General features: G+C 38.4%; 1 protein-coding gene across 1 annotated transcript in view; it reads right to left on the reverse strand.

Moving 5' to 3' along the window:
• Positions 1 to 9,322: 9,322 nt before the first annotated feature.
• PRDM5 (PR/SET domain 5) overlaps positions 9,323 to 19,693 on the reverse strand; it is a 57,385-nt gene continuing 47,014 nt past the window's right edge. The window contains exons 15-16 of the mRNA XM_057380562.1: positions 14,553 to 14,657; positions 9,323 to 9,939 (exon numbers count right to left, since the gene is read on the reverse strand). Coding sequence (XP_057236545.1) covers positions 9,775 to 9,939; positions 14,553 to 14,657 — 270 coding nt within the window. The 3' untranslated portion in view covers positions 9,323 to 9,774. The remainder of the gene's footprint in view (positions 9,940 to 14,552; positions 14,658 to 19,693) is intronic.

Genomic DNA, 19,693 nt, shown 5'->3' on the forward strand with positions numbered 1-19,693 from the left:
AGATGCAGGAAAGAGCAACAGGCTACGTTTTCTACAACAAAARGAGACGTCACATTGGCAGAATGAGGGAATTTGTTGTATAAAAATATGCAGAAAAGTTTTTGTCACTAATTCAGAATAAGCAGCACTTCACCAAAACCCCCAAGATATTTACAAAGTAAGTTGTGACTTAGCAAGAAGGGTATCAAAACCTTCTTTAAATTTCTCACAACCTTACTTTCCTATTTAGCAAAGCATCTGAATGCCTCTGCCTTATTTTCTGAAATACATGTGCATTCTATGGACTTTCACRGAAGTCCAACATGCATTTAAATGTTTCTTTGGAGTCTTGGCAAACACATAAACAGTTATGTGCTAGGTAGGGAATAAAARATTCCATACACATACTAGAGCACAGAACAGCTGGACAGTATTGAGTAAAACACAAAGTTATGGTTATAACTACAATAAAAGAATAATTATCAAAAAACCATTCAACATTCATGTGGTCATTTTCATGTGTAGAGATAAATGTGCTTTGAAAAAGCARTAACCAAACAAATGTTATTTCCATTCTACCCCTGACAGCCACAAGGAAATTTTTTTTCTGTGTATTGCATTACCTGTCATCTTTCTCAGAGCTGCATGTTCAGCTTCCAGAATCCATCAGTTTTTAGAATCCMTCTCCTCAGAGCCACAAGATCTGTTTCTTTGATGAGCACCATCACATTAACACAGCAATTAGGCTTGCCCTTCCACAGTTCTGCCCTACATCCAGAGATGTCAGTAATGTCAAATACAAACAATATATATCAAAGACAAGAATTGAAATTTTATTTCAATACACATCAGAGCATCTTCCTGCATCCAGGAGTTGTGGTCTAAGTGACCTCTGCCAAAGGAACAGCATAAATTTACTTCAGTGCCTTTATCTCTGAGTCTTTACCTTCATTAAAGTCATCTTTAAACCCTCTGCAGCAATACTGCACCATCAAAATGAAAACAGAAAAAAAACCAACAAAATTACAGAGATCAGGAACCAGTCTCCGTGAGGTAGCAACATGACACATTAAAGCTCAATAATCATCCAGAAATTAATTTTCATAAAACCTGAATATTTTTCCTACTTTCCCAAACTTAAATGAAAAAAATATTTTGGAACATCATGCAAAGGATGTAAGCACAGAGGAATCATGCTAACATAGGGGAACATTCATGCCAAAATGCAGCTGGCCATGCTCTTGTGATGGCTCTAACCATGACTCCATGGTGGCTATCACAATATCAGCACTGTCAGTAGGACAGGCTCCAACAGTTCCTCATCCCCAGCTGTTGTGCAGAAGAGAACAAAACCTGCCTCTGAGAGATCTGTCCTTGATCTGGGGGTCTCCTGCTCCCACAAGGCAGGTCCCCATTTTTGTGGTGCAGAGCTTGTCTCTGTCTCTCAGGTGCCATCAGCACCTTGGACAGTGAGAGGAAACGAGCAACCTATTTCAAATTTCTGCTCAAGAATCCACTTTGCACATTTATTTTTTAATTCCTGCCTTTGACCCTATACTACCCCTTTCTCCTTCCTTGTCCTTCGATGGTTATCTTTCACAAGATATAATCTAAGACACTCTCTAAAGTATTTCGTGTTGACATAGTGATGCTGTCTGATAGGTCATTCATTTTACATGAGCTCAGTTTCTCTGTTGCACACTATGAACAATACACAGATCTTCCTCCTATTTCTGCAGCAAAATTCAAAGCTGCATTGGCTTAAAAACTTTAACCACGTTATGTATTATTAATTGTATTCTACCTTGCAGGCTTACATCCACTAATTCTCCTGGATGCATTCAGCACAGGAGTGATCCCTGGCCTCTGGCTTTAAAGCAATTTACTACTTCTGCAAACACAGCAGACAGAAATTACAGGTGGGACTGGCAGAGTGTTATGCTGTAGAAGGCTCTGATCTGTCCTCTTTATGACATTAGAAAAGGTTCCCAAAGCTTTGAATACATCTGTATTATTTCTTTTGCCTTAGCATTATCTTTCAAGTCATGGTTTCCTGAGACAGTCAAATTTGAACAAAAATTGTGTGACAGTAGRGGGTGAAAAATGAGAACAAACACTGACAAATATGGTTTAAAAACAGAACAAAAGAACTTCCCAAAGCAGAGGGTAGGTAGAACAATKCTTTTAGTCAAATAATGCATTCAGAAGAAATGCAGAAGAACGCTAGAATATGTATGGCCCTTTCTGTTCTAGACAATTCAAATTAGTCACCAGATCATCACAAAGGCCTCTAGTCTTAAAACCTGGATAATATAAACCCATGGTTTTGAATGCATTTAAAATCCACAAGAGGGCAGACACAGAGGTAAACTGATGAATGGAAAGCAGAGACACCAGAAAAAAAGAAGCCTCAAAAAATCGGTTTTCTGAAATTATGTGGTTTGGTTTGTCTTGGTTTTGTTGTTTGTTTGAGGAAGGATTTGACCATTTGATAGGAGAAATGTGATTCATCATGCATTTAGACTCCTGATTGCCCTACAGAACCTTGCCATATGGTAAAAGTAAGAATCCTATTCATCAGGTTCAAGCAATTCTTCATTTGTCCTGAAACTGGCTTTGGTCCCACAGATAATCGTCATGACCAAATGATTTGCCTTGTTCAGTCATTATTAAAAGCTTAATTCAAATACATAACATCTCTTCCCCAGTGCATACATGTTTTGATCTGTGTATGTGCATACATGCTACATATGTAAACTTTTAAACTTAAATAAAACTTTTTAACTTTTTAATATATTTAACTTAAATATATAATGTGTGCCTACYGTACACAGTGAACTCCATAACCACAAAGGGCATGTGTATTTACTGTAGTAATTTCTTCTTACATGAGCATAAATCAACTTCCATAAGCTAAGTCAAGCAAGTACAAGATGAGAACAAGAAAACATTTTTCATTTTCTCAGAGGATGTACTGCCAAAATCTACAGCAGCTGTGGATTCACCTAAGGTAAGYCTGAAGTGAAACACAGACTTACCAAGGATTCATCTGTGATCTATTTTGCTTGGTTTCCAGAAAATATTGTTCTTTATGTCTGGGTCTTCTCAAAACATGGCATGAGGAACACCAAGCAGAAAAAGAGATGGTGAAAGCAGTTTAAGCAGTTTATCCAGCCAGGAYCTGCTTTCAGAAAAAGCAAAGGCAAATGCCACAGCCACTTTGAGTGTGCAGCAAAAATGCAGCTCCAGATTCTTTCAGAGTAAGCACATTTATAAGTTTGTTTTGTTTTTCTGAAAGTATATTTTGAAGCAAAACATTTAAGTATTTATCCTCTATTGATAGAGAGGTGAACTGTGGCTAAAATGGACAACATGACAGTAGCCCATATCCTGAGCAGACCTTGCCAGACTTTAATTTAGGAACAGCACAGTTAATCATAGGAAATTTGAAATTACAGATTGAYTACTGGCTGGGCTTTTATATTCACAGGGGAAGTTACCAGCAATTATGAAAGAAGTCTGCTAGGGAACACACACAGGTTAGGCTTTMTTACTGTTTAACAAATTTATTCCCCTGACTAATAACTTGAGACACCATMAGCACTGTGTTCAAGAGTAACAACTTACAATCACAATAAAGGGCTCTACAATTTTCTATTTCTGGAAAAATCTTGCCTTGTAACATCTAATAYAGCTCAGGAAATACAACCTATAACCATCCACACTGAGCAATCACAAGCTCGGTAGCTGCTAGAGTGAAATCTAAGTAAGACTCTAAGTGATTAGAGTAAGACTCTAATCTAAATGAAATCTAAGAAAGATTCTTTGTAAGACTTGGCAATTAAAAAAAAAAAAAAAAAAGATTAGCTGAGTGATGTCCAGTTCTGTGTTGGCTTTCTACAGACTGACTTTTACAACTGGGAAAACAAATAAACCAAGTCCAAATCATGGACTTCATAGATTTTTTTTCTACTCCAATTCTCATCTGAATTCAAARGCCACATTCAAATCKTCCCATAATTGCTAGGCTGATGGAAAGTATCAAAGCAAGAAGAATCACTACTTCCAGCCATCCCTKCTGCACTGTAAAGGTGTGGGAAGAATTTACAGAAGCTTTGGTTTGCAAGTCAGTCCACCTGGCCTCATTTGTAGCTCTAACAGAACCTGATCTCAGTCTTTTGCTATACTGAAGGTCTAAGCCCAGCCCTGTCATCCCACACAAGTATATTGTACATGGCTGAGGAAATAGTTTAGAAAAGAATAATCCCTCCTGGTTGGCTTACCAATAATTACCTTCACTGCAGAAGAAACTTTCCATTGCACTCATTTGAGAAKGATTTTTGGGTCAGGTTACTCAAAACTGCATGATTTTCTCTCAGACACACAGAGTGAGTTTAGAAAAGAAAAATTCAGGAAGRAATTTAACAGAAGTTGTCTTCTGTAACAGAAGCTCAAGGCTGCTCAGATTGCAAGGAAGGACAGGAAAGCTCAGGCCCTGGCATCCTCTGCCCAGAATTACCAAGTAATCCAAGAAGCTTTTTTCTGCAGAAGCCAAACGGCAGAAAATGTCCTCTGCATAAGCTGTCAGTGTCATCTGGCAAGATTTAGTTACAAGCTAAACTCTGTGCTCAATACCAGAAGGAAAGGCTGCACAGCACCTAGCCCTGGTTAGAAAGAGAAAACTCCAATAAACACAGAAAAAGTGGGCATCTTGTCTTTTTGTAAAGATTAATAATTCAATAATTCATCCTCCTCTTGAATCTTTGAGACTGAATCTGATTACATAGTAATTTCTGACCACAGTTTTAATATTCTCAGTTTTTAATGATTTTGTTCTAAGTAACAAAGACAGAAAAAGTGAGATCTGTAATCACAGATTTTTTTTTATTCCACATCCAAAGGGCTTTTATTATTTCATCTCAGCAGATCTGATCCCCACTTCACTTCTCAGAAACTGAACAAGTTGCASACAGATTTAGAAGACAGAGACCAAACCTTCTGAGTTTTATCAGAGTATAACTGACCTATGTTAAAAAGTTAGAATATACCAGACTAATGGAAAACAATTTTTAAAACAAATTTTAAAACAATTAGAACAAGATGTCATTTTGTGAAATTACTTTGGTGGTCCTTGTCTTGCAAAGCGGGTTTATGATCTACCTTGAATTTGGCAGTGAAAGATTGTTAAAGAATATTTTAAAGTCTGAGGTGCAGCACAGAGAATGATCACAACATTAGTACCAAAGAGTTAATGCTGCAGTGGATGTCTCTCCTCCAGCAGCAACRTTACCTGTTGTAGCAATTCCTCCCAGTTTTGTTTGAACAGCTGTAAACTGGAAATGAACTTGTGGATTTAAGGGCTTATAGTGTTTTCCCTGTAGAAGGATAACCAAAAAAACCCTGAAACCACAACCCCCAAACAACTTTTATTATTGGTTCTTTTTTGCTGAATGCCCTTCTCAAAGAAAAACGGAAATGAAAACAAGCTCTCTTAGATTATTGCTCAGCCAAGAACTKTTGSTTCACCATGGAACAAATGGAATGASAAAACTGACAACCAGTTACTYCCAGGCCACTCTGTGYTACATCTACCTGCTGCTGCTGTACAAACACACCCAGAGACACTTCCATTACTTCACGGATTTTACAGCTAAGGGGTATGAACATGTCATCAATGACATTTGAAGTACAGCTGATCATATTTATTTGTGATGCAAAATGTTATATACAACCAACAGAACTTATTAATAAAAGACTACAGTTTTATCTCATTGTTGCTTTTTTCTTAAAACAAAAGTAATATCAAATTTAAACTGGGACATTTTCTGATTGTATTTGTGCAGTACTGCATTTCTGCTTATCGAAACATTCTGCTAGGGAAAATCTAGACAATGGTGTCAAATTCCAAAATTTAGTGAGACCCTACTGACTTCCAGGAGCACAGACAGAAGCAGACTTCAGAGCCCTATGAAACTGTGATCCCATCTGTCACTCTAGCCTTTTATCCATCTAACCTATGTAACAGTTTATGCATATGCACATGTACCTGTTCATGAAAGCCTTGTGTGATCACACCATTTCAATAACCTAGGTGGAAACTCTAACAACTTTTCACTTTCTTAGACTGAATAATAATGCCTAAGTCAGTGTTTTAGGTGTTGGAAAGACTTCATGGTCTTACACAGTAACACCAGGAGTCAAACACTAAGTGGCTTTGGTTTTGTTTCTCCATCTTACTACCCAGATTTTTCTGAGGCAGCCAGGCCCAGGACACAGCGATGGAGATCCAGGAATATTTTCCTGCCTACCTCAGCTGCAGTCCATGGAGACAAATGGACCATCAAGTCTCTSCTGCACTTGTGACACGGGCGGGTGTTTCCCCCTGGYTTCCCTCCTCACTGCAGGGTGATGACAGCTTGTATTTCATGGGCAGCCTCTGATCCCCCTGCTGCTGTAACATGAGAGGCAGCTGATGTTAGCAAACTCCAAGACATTGCTACTTGAGCAGAACAAATAGAGCTCAGGGAAAGTGAGCAGCAAATGCTTTGCAAATGCTGAGCTTTGCCAGTGCACTGTCTGCCCTTGCTCAGACAGCTTTGAATACAAGGAGACAGAGGTAAAAGACACTAAATAGGCAGAAATTATTAAATAAAAAACTGGCTATCCTAGGTTAAAATGTTCAATGAATAATCTTCCAGGTCAAGGAAACTTTAACAGTGACAACYTCTCAGCTGTAACTTAAATTCCTTAAATTACTGCCATCTTCTAGATGTGCCACAGGAAATACAGGAGACAAAAGTCAGCTGTCAGAATTCAACCGGTTAATTCAATTCAGAATTTCTGTGTTCAGGAATACAGCTTCAGCTACAACTAAGCTACGATCAGATAGAAATATGTAGCATACTGGTAAGTCTGCCTTGCATATAAAATCAATTACACAGTTCATGAATCCAGTAATGTGAAACATATTACCTCTAACTGGGAGAAATTCAGGTCCCCATGGAAAGAACGGGGCAGCTCTTGCCATGGAAACACTGGGAGCTGCTGAGGCAGGTGCTCTGCAGGAGCTCAGGTYTGCAGCCACTTTCCCCCAAAGGGAAAGTTCCTGGAGGACATTGTGCAAGAGATGCTCACCTGGAACTTGGCTTGAACTTCTTGTGTTTGTCAGGAAGGTCAGAACTCCCACATTGATMCTGTCAATCCCTCTTTCTATTGATGTCATTAACAAGATCAAAGCTTCAGCTGCTCAACTGCTGCTGTWGATTACATACAGCATGATTAATCTTAATATACTGTAATTAACCTAGAAATAACCTAAAAAAATACCTAAAAAATAAAGTACATTCTCCTCCCCATTTATCGACTTTCACAACTAGGTATTCTCAAAAGAAGTTATTAACCCTGAACAATTTTAACCCTAAAACCCTAAATCCTAAACCACTAACCTTAAACCCTAACAACTTTGCAGCACAGACCACTCACACAAATCCTATGCAAAAATATGTAAATYTATTAAATTAGCCTCTTTTTTCCCCCAAAAGGATTTTCTTCTTTGTGTTTTGTCCCTCAAAAACTCCTTAGAAAACCTCCACTTTATGTTTCTTCAGTGTTTTATTTTCCTTCTGCTGTWCTCTGTGCCTKAGTTTGTACTGACCAAATGRAAGMAGGAAAAAAAATAAAAWGGCAGAAAAATAAAGAATTGYAATGYTGGTTTTCCTATGAACCTGAATTCTTGATTTCATTGATGTCAAAAAGGCAACAACAACAAGAAGTCACTTACCCCAGACTTGTCAAAAAAGTCACCAATCTAATTCTCCACGCAGATAATTAAGAACATAAAGCTGAAACACCATCACACAATTCAGTATATGATACTGGTTGCTTTTGGTAACAGAACACTTAAAATTACATYAAATTTTATAATAACTATCAGTAAATTAAAGGTCTCTGGACCTAGAAATAAACTGTTCTGATAAACTAACAAAATCTCTAAAAATAAGGAGAAAAAGTATTCTCTACTCAACTTTACAATGCTTATTTCTATTATTTTTTTCTTACACAGGTAGAAATACTTGACTTACATGAACAAATGATTTGTGGAGTGGAACTGGCAAAGTSTCTAAGTTTTTCCTACCTTTCAGGAAGCAAAAAAGGCATGAAGGCATAGGATGCTTTTACATGTAGGTGGTTGTCACAAACAAGAGAATTCATAATTAAGTGCAATTCATAATTACACTTGTCCAAAATCTGCAGGAATCCTAAACAATTTAAAAACAATTAAATACATGCACTTCAACAGGCAAATTGAATGCAATAAAAGTGTTGATGCAATTGAATGCAAGGAAGTTTTGATCATCAAATACATGAACACATCTATCACTAGGTATTTCTATCACTAGCAATCCTACTACTATTATTTCTTTACTTGTTCTGCTCTTCTGAATCAAAAATCTCCCATGTGACMAAGAGACCTGAGTAGAGTCTACTGTGAGATAAAGAACTGTGCAGTTCATTTCAGCAAAAATGTCCCTGCTGCGGTTGAGCAAGAAGCTGAATTCTTTTCCCATGAAATCTAGAAGCAAGATGTCCCACTGCAAGTTCATTCTGCACACCCCTGACAGGTCCAAAATGAATAGGAACAGTTKGCTAATGCCAGAGCCTTAATATTAACTGCTGATAACTCAGGAATTCCACATGCAATCGCCCTCTGAAGTTACAGTTTTACTGTCCTTGTAGATAAGAACTTTTTTTATCTGGCTGTACAAGAGGGCCTGTGGGAACTCTTTTGAAGGGTCTTCTGCAGCAAACAACTCACTCTGATAACATGAAGRATTTGATTGTTGCTCAGTTTTAAAGCAATATTTTTCCCAGTGCTCATGAACAGAGTTAAAACAGGAAAAAAAATAAAGGTAGTTAAGTGGATGAAGAAATCCAGGGCATCTGAATCAGGAGGAAAAGACACTGTGGGAACCAGTTGTTCACCAGGAAATCAAATACATGTAAACTCAACAACTCTAGCTGCTCGAACTACTCTGTTAAGATGTCTTTCCACTTGCCTGGCCAGCCACAGTGACGAGAATGAATACAGCACTTAAACTAAATTGCTCAACATTTTCACTTCAGTCTTGTTTCATGTAACCAGAAGAAACAAATCCTCCTCAATCTCATACAGGAATACTGATTGTCGACAGATTTCCACAGCTCTCTACCCACACATTTTGGCTCTCATGAATCAATTCAAGTTAATGAGCTTCAKGCAGTAATGACAAAGCTGCAAATAAAATGAGACAAAATTGTGTTATAACAAAATGCAGAATTATGACATGAAYAAAATAAGCCTGGATACAATCAGCAGTCAATTAGAATGACAAATTCTGTGTAGTTTCAAATTAAATAATTTTAATGGAGCCTTGTAGGTTAGATACAGAAATACAGTTGCAGACAGCCAAGAGCTCAGTTGTGAGTGTCCAGAATTTCCAGGCACTGCTACTAATATCTATGTTTCTAAGGATGTGATTAACCAAGAGAAGTTTGCTAAAGCTTTTTTTTTACAAGGATAAAATTTTTCCCAAGTTCTTGTATCTTCACCTTTTTTTTTTCAAGGTATGTTTTACATCAGRTGAATGTCTTTGGTTTGTTTTCTACTAGAATGTTTCCAACAAAAGTGGGAAAAATAACATGAGAAGGCATTACTGCTGTTTGGCCTGATTGTGCTTACTGGCCAGGTGAAAAGTCTGGAGTTTGCACACACACAAATGCACCACTTTGGATCCACTCTTCTCACAGAGGCCGCATTCAGCTGTCAGTCTCTCCATGGACATTCTCCATGTGCACTTTGAGGTAGTCATTYCTTGTAAACTTCTTGTGGCAGAGCTGGCACTCTGCCATGGGGCGGTTGGGGTTGTGGGTCAGCTTGTGTCGGATCAGCATCTTCTTCAGGCTGAAGGACAGGTCACACACCTGAGCCAGTGAAGACAAGACAAATCAAATATTAACATTTCAAACATGTACAACACTCCTCATGTTACAGCACTGAGACCACAGCCACACATACCTGCAGTACTCAATAAATGAGCTGGTCTTTGGAAGAATAACTCCTTCAGAAAGCACCTGACAGACYTTTACTCTGGCTGCTGTCTTTTAATGTCATACATTAGGAGTGGTACCACAGTCACAAGGATGCTGTCTGTCTAAAAAGGACCCAATCTTCAAAATAGCAACACCTTGAGGCATCCTGGTTACATTGTGCTGGTTTGTTGAGGTTTTTTCTAAAGTTATTTTTCTGTCTGGGATGCAGAAAAATGATGACAAAACATCATGAGCATCCATSAGCTCAAATGAAACACTTCCTCCCTGACGTCCTGCATGGCATCTGCAGCTTTGAAGAGAATCAATTCCAATTCCTCAGTTACAAGGAGGAAGGAGTGAGAATAAAGAGGTTCTGAAAGGTTAATTATTAAAATAAAAGAAACCTCATTGTTCCAGCCTTTCCCTGCCTGGCCAGGAAAATGGAAGACGTCAGGCAAATGAAGGTGCAACTCCTTGGCTTTATTATCTGATGTGCTGCTCCCCTTCCTCCACTGTACTCCAAGCAGTCTAATTCATCCTCCCATTTGAATACATGGATAAAGAGATGATGGACTCTGGCTTGCTAAGCCATCACTTAATAAAAATCGCAGTACTGAAGTTCAAATGAAAAACATGAAAGGTTAAGAACAAGTTCAGCAACGAAAAGTTAGAATTCAAGGTTAAGGCAAGACACCAACTCAACTGAAATTATGCAGTTATATTGTCACATTCACCTACCATGCAAGTAGGTGAATATTTCATGTATGCATATATTGCATACATGAAATTTACAGAGAAATGAAGAAAAAAGGAAAAGCAAGCAGCTGCTGATTTGACAAACCAAAGAGGCAAGAGTAGTATAATTAAACAAGAATTAACATCCATAGGCTTGCACTCGTAAAATTCCATGTTCATTCCAGACAATCTYTCTTTCATGCAGAAAAGAACTCAGAGACCCCAGGACAATCCCTCTTTAGAAAAACGAAGCTTTAAATTTATATTGGCATCAAACTAATGCATATGCTGAATGATGACTGATTYCTTTTGAAACCAAGACAACTGGAGCTGATTATCCAAGTAGATCATCTTGACCTCCAGCATATGTATTTTATGCCAATTAAGGCAAAAYCATCCAATGACCATAAAAACAGCAATGGCCAGAGGCAAGTTTTGTACCCAAATTTTTTCCCCCGCTGTGTGTGCTGTTGCAATAGAACATTTATGACTTTATGATATGATGTAATGCTGAGGACTTTCATACAGCAACTCTCCAGCTTTCCCCCCACTGAATAATCCCCTCTTTCAGACCCAAACAACAGCCACCCTTTTGTTACTGACAGTGCCCCTCAATTCCAGAACACCCTGGTCAGCTCCCAGCACTGCTTTTGCYAAACACCAGGTTCTGTTTCTCCCATGCACAGCACACCCAGWGAAYCYATAAYGTTTATCTAATCACAGCCACAAGTSCCACAGCGTGTTCCAAGTGTCACACACTTGTGAATACTCCATGTTTCTTGAGAGCCAGAAAACCAAGCAGGGATATGCACACATACACATGATACGTGTGTGCTCTGTATATCTTACACACACCTCTTCATTTCCCAAAATAAACAGCTTAAAACACAACCTCAAAGTACATTTTTTCATTTATATTGCTCATGTAGCTAAAACAACKTGTCCTTCCATTCCTCCAAGTCTCTAGCAGGTTGTGCTACCTTTCTTCATCAARAAGAACATGGAATGCACAGGATAATTAAAGAGCACATCCTGTGCTTTTACACAGAAAAGTTTAGGAATTTTTTTAGAGAGTTTGCTTCATATATCAATTTTGTAAACAAGACTGATATTTTATAGATTTACAGACACTCTTGCTAATGCGCACTCGAGCTCTAATCAATCTCTTCAAAATGATCAAAGTTTTGGTCAAGTAGGGAGGATGGAAAAGACTGACATTGGAAAGTAAGTGTAAGGTCAACCAGAGGCAGAGTGGAAGGAAATACTGTACTGGAAAGAAACCAGGACAGGCAGCACTTGACCTTTCTGCCCCTCAAAAATRATGTATTGTCTCTGAGAAACTCAAGTTCAATTGGCCTTCCAGTGAAAAACAGGCTGGTCTGGAGAGGACAGACATCTAATTTACTATGAAAARTTGCATTTCTGTTCCCATATTTCAGTTACTTTCACTTTCCTAGATGACATGTATTAGAAATTGTCATCTTTAAATGGAAATATTCAATTTCTGCTATTATCTGTGCGATGTGAGAGCTCTGAGACATTAAGTTCGAAAAATGTTTTTGTTGACTGATAAGACACAGAAATGGACACATAAATAAACTGCAGCACCTTCCTCAAACAGAGCACAAGAATTAGTTTCACATGTAACTCGATTCTGCACTGTAATGACTGTGCAATGTGCCTGAGAAAGAGAAGAGTGAGACAGAARAGAAGACATTACTTTTATTTCTGACTCCGAGGGGGAAGAACTATTTAAAGCAAAAATACTGACTGAAAGAATTGGTATGTGGTATTCTAGAGATGAGAACTTGTCAAAGCTGTTGCCATAAATTATCATTCAAGTCATTATAAGAAAAATAATGARATTATCTACAGCTGAATAAAAAAWTGTAGGTGAAAATATCTGAGTGTAAAAAGGAAATTTAGTATCAGGTAACCCACAGTAAATATCTCCCACAGGTACATTAATCTGTCACTGTCCACTACTGGTTTTCCTGTAACTTCTACCAAAACATCTGGAATCATGCAATGTGCAGGACAGCTCTGGGTGACAGTTTTACTGTGTCCCCAGCACGCACAGAACAGGAGCCCAGGTGAAATAAGGAGTAACTATTGAAAACATCAATTTTAACACTCTCTRAGTGTGCATTAAGCAACAGACCACAGTGGGCACCTGGCTGACTGAAGAGTACAGGGATGGACAATGGAGGCAACTGCTGGTACATCCAAACCCCCAAAGGTCAGCAGACTCTGCAGGGTGCAGCCAGCAAAAGACTCCTTCTGAAGAGCAATTTTGGTGAAACAAGGCAGAAATTTAAATTACAAAAAATATCTCCAGTAAATGAAGGCACACAAAAATTCTCAGAGAAGGACTAGGACCAGACACAGATTTCAGCTGTTTTTCCAGAATGCCATGGTTTGGGAGAGCACACCTCTATTTAATTCATGAGGAAAAGTGAAGGAAAAGCTGAAACTGGAAAATACATTTTACACAGCTCCTATTTTTAATTAAAGCAAGGAAAAAGAATAAAATAGAGCCACCCTACCAAGTTAGTCTGAAAAAGCACACTAAATCCAAGAGCAGTGAATCTTGGATCCACAGTGTGGGAAAACTGCATTTACACTGCAAACTGGCCAGAAGCTGATAAACAGTATAGCAATCTGAAAAAGTTATTGACAATGGTTTGGAGTTAGAGGAATCCTCAAGGTACTCAAGTATCCAGAGCCAGGCTGAGATTATCCCAAAAGAATACAGCAAATCTCCTAACTTGTAGACATCAGCAAAATATCTTAGCTGAACTTTTTCATGAAATTAATATATTTTATTCGCAATGAAACAACATCAGATCATTCATTAAAAACCAGAACAGTAACAGASCCTCAAAGCTTTCCTGCCAAGCCGTTATTCTAATTTTGCACTTAATTTTAGAAATTTCTGAGCAATTTACAGCTGCTCAGACTGAGCCATCTAGGACATAACYGAGAGCTGGCATAACTGTGATGAGCTGACATAACTGTGGATGCTTCATGAAGAGTCAGAATCACAAAACAAAACACCTACGCTAATTCCACRCTCCATTCGGATGCCTTTCTCTAAATCCTTGAGCAACAATTTTGGCATTTGAGAGCTCTGTAAGACATTATTCCCCAGCAGTTTCTGCACATTGAGCCTTCCCAAAAGCTGAGAGATGTTGTATACAAAGGGGGTAGGCTACAAGAAAGATACCTGACAGTGATCTATGAACTGTCACAGGATATGCTGCATTTCAGCGCTGCAAGCGTGCGCAGCATCCCAGATTTCCTCACTGAACAATAAAAAAGGCTATGAGCAGATGTTGAAAATATCAGACCAGATTTCACAAGAAAMTGGCAATTCTGAATTCATATTTGTGTCACTCAACATCAGAAGCATTCGGATTCCATGTAATAAATGAAATACCTTTTGCTACATAAACTAATCTCCAACTATTAACCTGTCACACAATTTATACAGGAACCCAACCAGCATGGATTTGTAAACTGCAAAATTCAAATTGCATTACTTATGGTGAAAATAACTGTTATGGGGTCCAAATCCATAAAATGAAGGGGAACTCTTGGCAACCAAAGGAGGTACATAAAATTCCCTGATGGCCTTTCCTTCCTTGGGCAATCCAAGACCATGTGAAATGTAACCATGCCACAGCCAAGAGGTGCAAGGCCGTGGTGTCACTGCAATTAATTCCTGCTGCTGCACTGAGGCTAAGAAGACAAAGCAGAGAGGAACTCACATCACACTGGAACGGCTTCTCYCCGGTGTGGGTCCTCATGTGCTCGTCCAGGCCTCGCTTCTGACTGAAAGCCTTGTTACACTCCGAGCACTGGTATGGCTTTTCCTGCATGGAATGACAACAGCGAGTGAAAGTGAGTCAACACAGAGCCCAGGTCATTAAAGGAGTGGAATTCCATGCTGGATGGTGCAAGTTTTATATTCTCTCCAAGGGATTACAGTCAGTGAAAACAACAGAAAAYGACTTTCAAATGATTAAGTGAAAGCTGGGAAAGCTGTGGCCTGACAGTTTCCACTTCAGCACCCACTTATGAATTAATTATCTGTTCCAGTCTTTCAAATCCAGCCATTTGGGGAGTCTGCTTTTTGTCACGTGTAAGGTACAGAAACATAAAATTTCAATGTCCTTTCCTTTACCCTCCACAAATGCTTAAAGCATACAGACAAGCAAGATAATCCCCAAAAACTTCAGGTTTGTTAGCACATTTCCAAGCAGGRAGAGGTGAGGAGAGGAAGAGGAGGTACAGGGGAAGCTTGTGGAAGCAAAAAAACTTATTTTGAAAAGTGGTGACAGAAGGTTAATCACATATTCATTGCAGAATCTCGRAAGAAGTGCAGATGGCAACCAAGCCATCTGTATTTTTATTACAACTATTGGTTAGCAGCTACTGTAACACATGATGTTAGAAAAGTCACAATCTAACCGACCTCAAATAAATAATTAGAGAWACATAAGGAAAGCCACTTATGTAAAGACCTGTTTTTTTGAAGTTCTTCCTTAATGTAGAAATTTATATAAATGTAATTCCTTCTAGATTCCACTAAAGCTACAAAAGAACTGCACAGAAATCAMCAATTAAATAAATCAATTAAATGTAAAAATCAGCATTATGGCACTGCACATGGCCTTATTAAAATTTTAATGTTCTAGAAGCAYCCTCACTTTAGAATCAACTATACTTCTTTCWCTCTTGTTCTMTTTTTTTCTGTAGTCTCAAATTCTGTATKGCTTAAGCTCTGAAGAAGGGTATTTTAAGAAAAGTGAACACTTTTTACTAAATTTATTTGAAAACAATACTTGTAAACCAATAGGCAAAAAGAAGTTAAATCTATGAATTAAYCAATAATAGGCAGTAGTCACATTCTTTTGAAAGATGATGTGGGATCCAAGGATAAGTGAGATAGAACAGCTCAGGCATTGAAGCAGCAAAGAGAATAAGCTGCCTGGTTATCGAATTCCTACTCTCAGTGTGTTGGGAACCATCAGGTCTCCATACATGGCTGGAATCCTGCCAGGATTCACCAGCATTAACCAGTGCACTACAGTCAGGGCTGCTCTGGGTATGTCCCAGTCCCTCTCTTTAGAGCAGGCAAAAGACACCTCAGTGGGGCAAAGACAGAGTTCTTCATTGTGGAGTCCTCACYCATCAAGTTTCCTAGAAAAGGCAGTGTTATTTCCATTATTCTTCAGTAGAGAAGRAAACATAACAAATTACCTAAAATAGATGTGATCTGTGGAAACAAAATTATCCTCATCTAGCCCAAAAACTTCATGTCACAGGGAGCTTTGACTAAAGGTTTCATGGAGCAGCGTCTGCACTTTTAAGAGACATGTATGCMTAAGTCATATGAAAAGCAGGTTTCTACAACAACCCCTAATTGGTTTTGCTTGTGGTTAACACAAACCACATTTCTGCAAGTTTTCCAAAAGCAGCCTTTCTGTGTAGAGGTTGTTGCCCAGAAAGTGCAAAGTGAAGTATACGATGTGCACATCTTAAACACCTACGAAAGCATTCACTACTGCAAACTGCACCAGCTGGACTCGCTCCCTTTTTATTATCTTGGTCTTCAGCTATCTGAGGAACTGACTTGATTATGACCAGGTCAATCATTTCAGAGTTACGTGGATTTCAGGATTCTATTTTGGACAAAGAGCCATTTTTAAACTCTGGGAAGCTGGGGTCACAAACCTGGCCKGTATTATCTTCCTCCAGGTTATGTTTGGCTATTTTTATTACTCTCTGTGGCAAAAAAGGGTGTATCTAACCATCCCCTTGGCATTTGTATTGAAATTCACATATGTAGAGCATGAAACACATCCAAAGCTGCCTTTGATGTAATTTTAGATCCCTTCCATCTGTATATTCCAGTGACTTCAGCAGACACGACTCTGATTCACACCAGCCTCCTCTCCCCTGAGTGAAGCTGCCCTCCATTCACATCTGTGTCTGCTTCAGGAAAATCACAGCGCTGTCCAGAGCAAAACTTGGCCCTCAATTCATCTCCAGAGAAAAAGCCCTTTTTTTGTTGGTTYTGAAGAAGACATCATCCTCACAGACCAATTTCTTCAAAGCAAAACATTCTGTGCTTTTCCTTTTCTCTCTCCTCCTTCTCCCCCTCATGTCAAATTTCCATTGCACAATGCTCGAAGAAAGCAACACTTGTAACATGGAAAAGATGATGATTGTTTGGCATAACCATTGCTGCTCAAAACGTGAGCAGAGAAAAGAAAAGGATATAAACCATGGCAAAAGGTCTGAAAAAGTTAATGCCACCACAAAAGGAGAAAAGCGGCCAACACTGAGATGAGAAGAAAGCTGGATAGATTTGAAACATGAAGCAAAGGGAAAAACCTGCTAAGTGTCAACAAAACAGGAGCTCACTGGGAAGATCATCCAAGTCTGACTTCAGAGGATTTAGCAAGTGCTGGCACTGTAAATCTGCCCTCTGTTGCAGAAGCATCTGCCAGGCCATGGCTATGGTGGCAGCCAGGCTAAAGGATTCCATGTGTTTTCTTTTATTGATGAACTAAATGAGGAAGGGAGCAGGGAGAGYGAGAGAGACAGGACGTGGCTGACACTGCACAGTTTTAAACATGCCAGGTATGAACAGAAATATTTGGTTCAGGATTTATAACCTTGGCCTGTGAACAAGGAAAGGCCAAGCAGACACCAGTGGTACCCTGGAAGGTGCTTTGCTCTAAGATTGGCATGCTGACCTAAAAACTCCCATCCCTGATGGGCTTTACCATTAGAACTGAGAGAAATTCAACATTTTAACAACTACRCCAAATCAAACAGTGCCTGCAGTACAGATGGATGGCTGAATCAAAAATCCATGGATGGCTGAATCACAAATCACACCTTGAATTCTATGCAAATTATGCTCTGCATTAGAAAGACCTCACTCAGAACATGACAAAGCTCAAGGCCATTTGATGCACAGAAAGTGTGTACAATGCCCTGCAAGCACAGCAGATGGAAATACTTAAATGCAGAATATCTGAACTGCTAACTGCTGCTGCAGTTGACTGCATCTCCCTTAAGAAATATAAATGCATTATGTACACTAACTTAGCACTTGTGCACGTGGTTGGTTCTGTGAACCAGTTAAAATTGGTTASACAGGTGAAACGTGGATGACTTTGGTAGGAGTGCCTCCAGCTTGCTTTCTAAATCTGAAATTAGAAAACTATTACATCAGCTCAACAGTTACACAAAAGCAATTTAAACACTATTATTACCAAATAAATCATAGCTCAAGATCAAAATAAAAGTTAAGAACCCAACTTGATGGAGCTGTATTTTCAACAGGCTGAAGCYTGAACTTTGAGAGAAGTTCAGAGAAAAAAGAAAATGTTTATCAGATCTTTATTACTTCTAAACATTGACCCTTGGAACATGAATGTGAAAATTGAGAGACATGAATAATGATGACATTACAGGACATAAAAGAATTTTTTATATATCTTCTTTCTTTTCATCATTCTAAAATAAAGCTTTCCTTTATGAGCAGCTTCATAATGCCTATTMATGAGATATACATCTAGTAACACTAATTTCAACTGGTTTTTATGTGAAAAATTTGCAAGTATCAGGATTACTCTTAATAAGTATCATTTGCTGCTTTGTGTACTTTGATTATTACCTGAATAGAAGATTAATAAAAGGACATTTCTGAAAAAAAATCAGCAAGAATAGTAAAATCTGGCCTAGAATGAACACACATGACCAGCCAGATGACATTAAAACACTCCAGTCATGTTTGCAGCTACCAGGAGCTTATTTCTCAAAGAGAAATCTGGAAATCCTACAGCTTTGCCAACCTGAAAATTAAAAAAAAGTGCTTACACTTAAAATAGCAGTGGAGTCCAGTTTTGTGTCTAAGTGTGAAAAATATGCAAGAACTAACAAAAGTTGCTTTCTTAACAACTAGAAATTTTCTGCAAGTCACAGCAAGTGACTCAACCAGAGACAGAAGCCTACTTAAATTACTAACATAACATTGACACAGGAAGAAAAAGGGTGATGAGAATTTACAACTCTAGAGAAGTGGTAGAGATTTGAAATTTATAATATTAAACCTCAATTAAAAATCACTTTACAATGTTTCCTCTGTTGAAAAGTAAAATCCTTTAAAAAAGTATTTCCAACAATTAGAGCAGGCAAAGACATTTTCCTGTTAGAACAACTGTGAAATAATTTTGGCAGATTAAAAACAAAAACGGGACTTTTATTAGAAATGACTAATGTTTTTGTTAGAACAGGTCTCAATTCAGTCTCAGAGAGATATAAAAAAATCTTTTTTGCAATAAAATTTGCAATTAAAACAAAAGCACCCATCTTCTCTGAAATGACTGCCAGGAAAAAATTGCATTTCTTGAAAAGCCCCAGTATGTGGACTTGGTTGGGCTTTACCACATCATTAACTTCCCATTTTCCATGGTAATCCTGATTATTTGATACCTATAATCTGAAAAGTTTTTGTTTCTTTGTGGTTTTTGGAACTGTTGAGGTAATTTCAGCCCCTRAAATTTAGTGAAGAAGGGTTTATTTAATCAGCCATGATGAAAATTCAATGGCTGTCCACCTGCTCCTGGAAAATAACAGTGTTAATACAGAAAAACTACATTTTCACTCTGTGAGGAAGGAATGATCATCAGTCACCGTAACATTAAAAAGTGTGAAAATATAGGTGCAGTGGGATTCAAAACCTTCCACATTCTGTGTGMAAACACAGATTCCAGAGGCAAGGAAACCACAGCCCTGGCAAAGTCATCATCCTCAGGCAGATGTTTGGGAATTCACTCATATCTCACCAACAGAGAAATACAGATAAAACCCAATATGGAAAAAGCCCTCC

This window comes from Malurus melanocephalus, unplaced genomic scaffold (assembly GCF_030028575.1).
Source record: "Malurus melanocephalus ecotype Western Australia unplaced genomic scaffold, MMel_1.1 scaffold_460, whole genome shotgun sequence".
NCBI lineage: Eukaryota > Metazoa > Chordata > Aves > Passeriformes > Maluridae > Malurus > Malurus melanocephalus.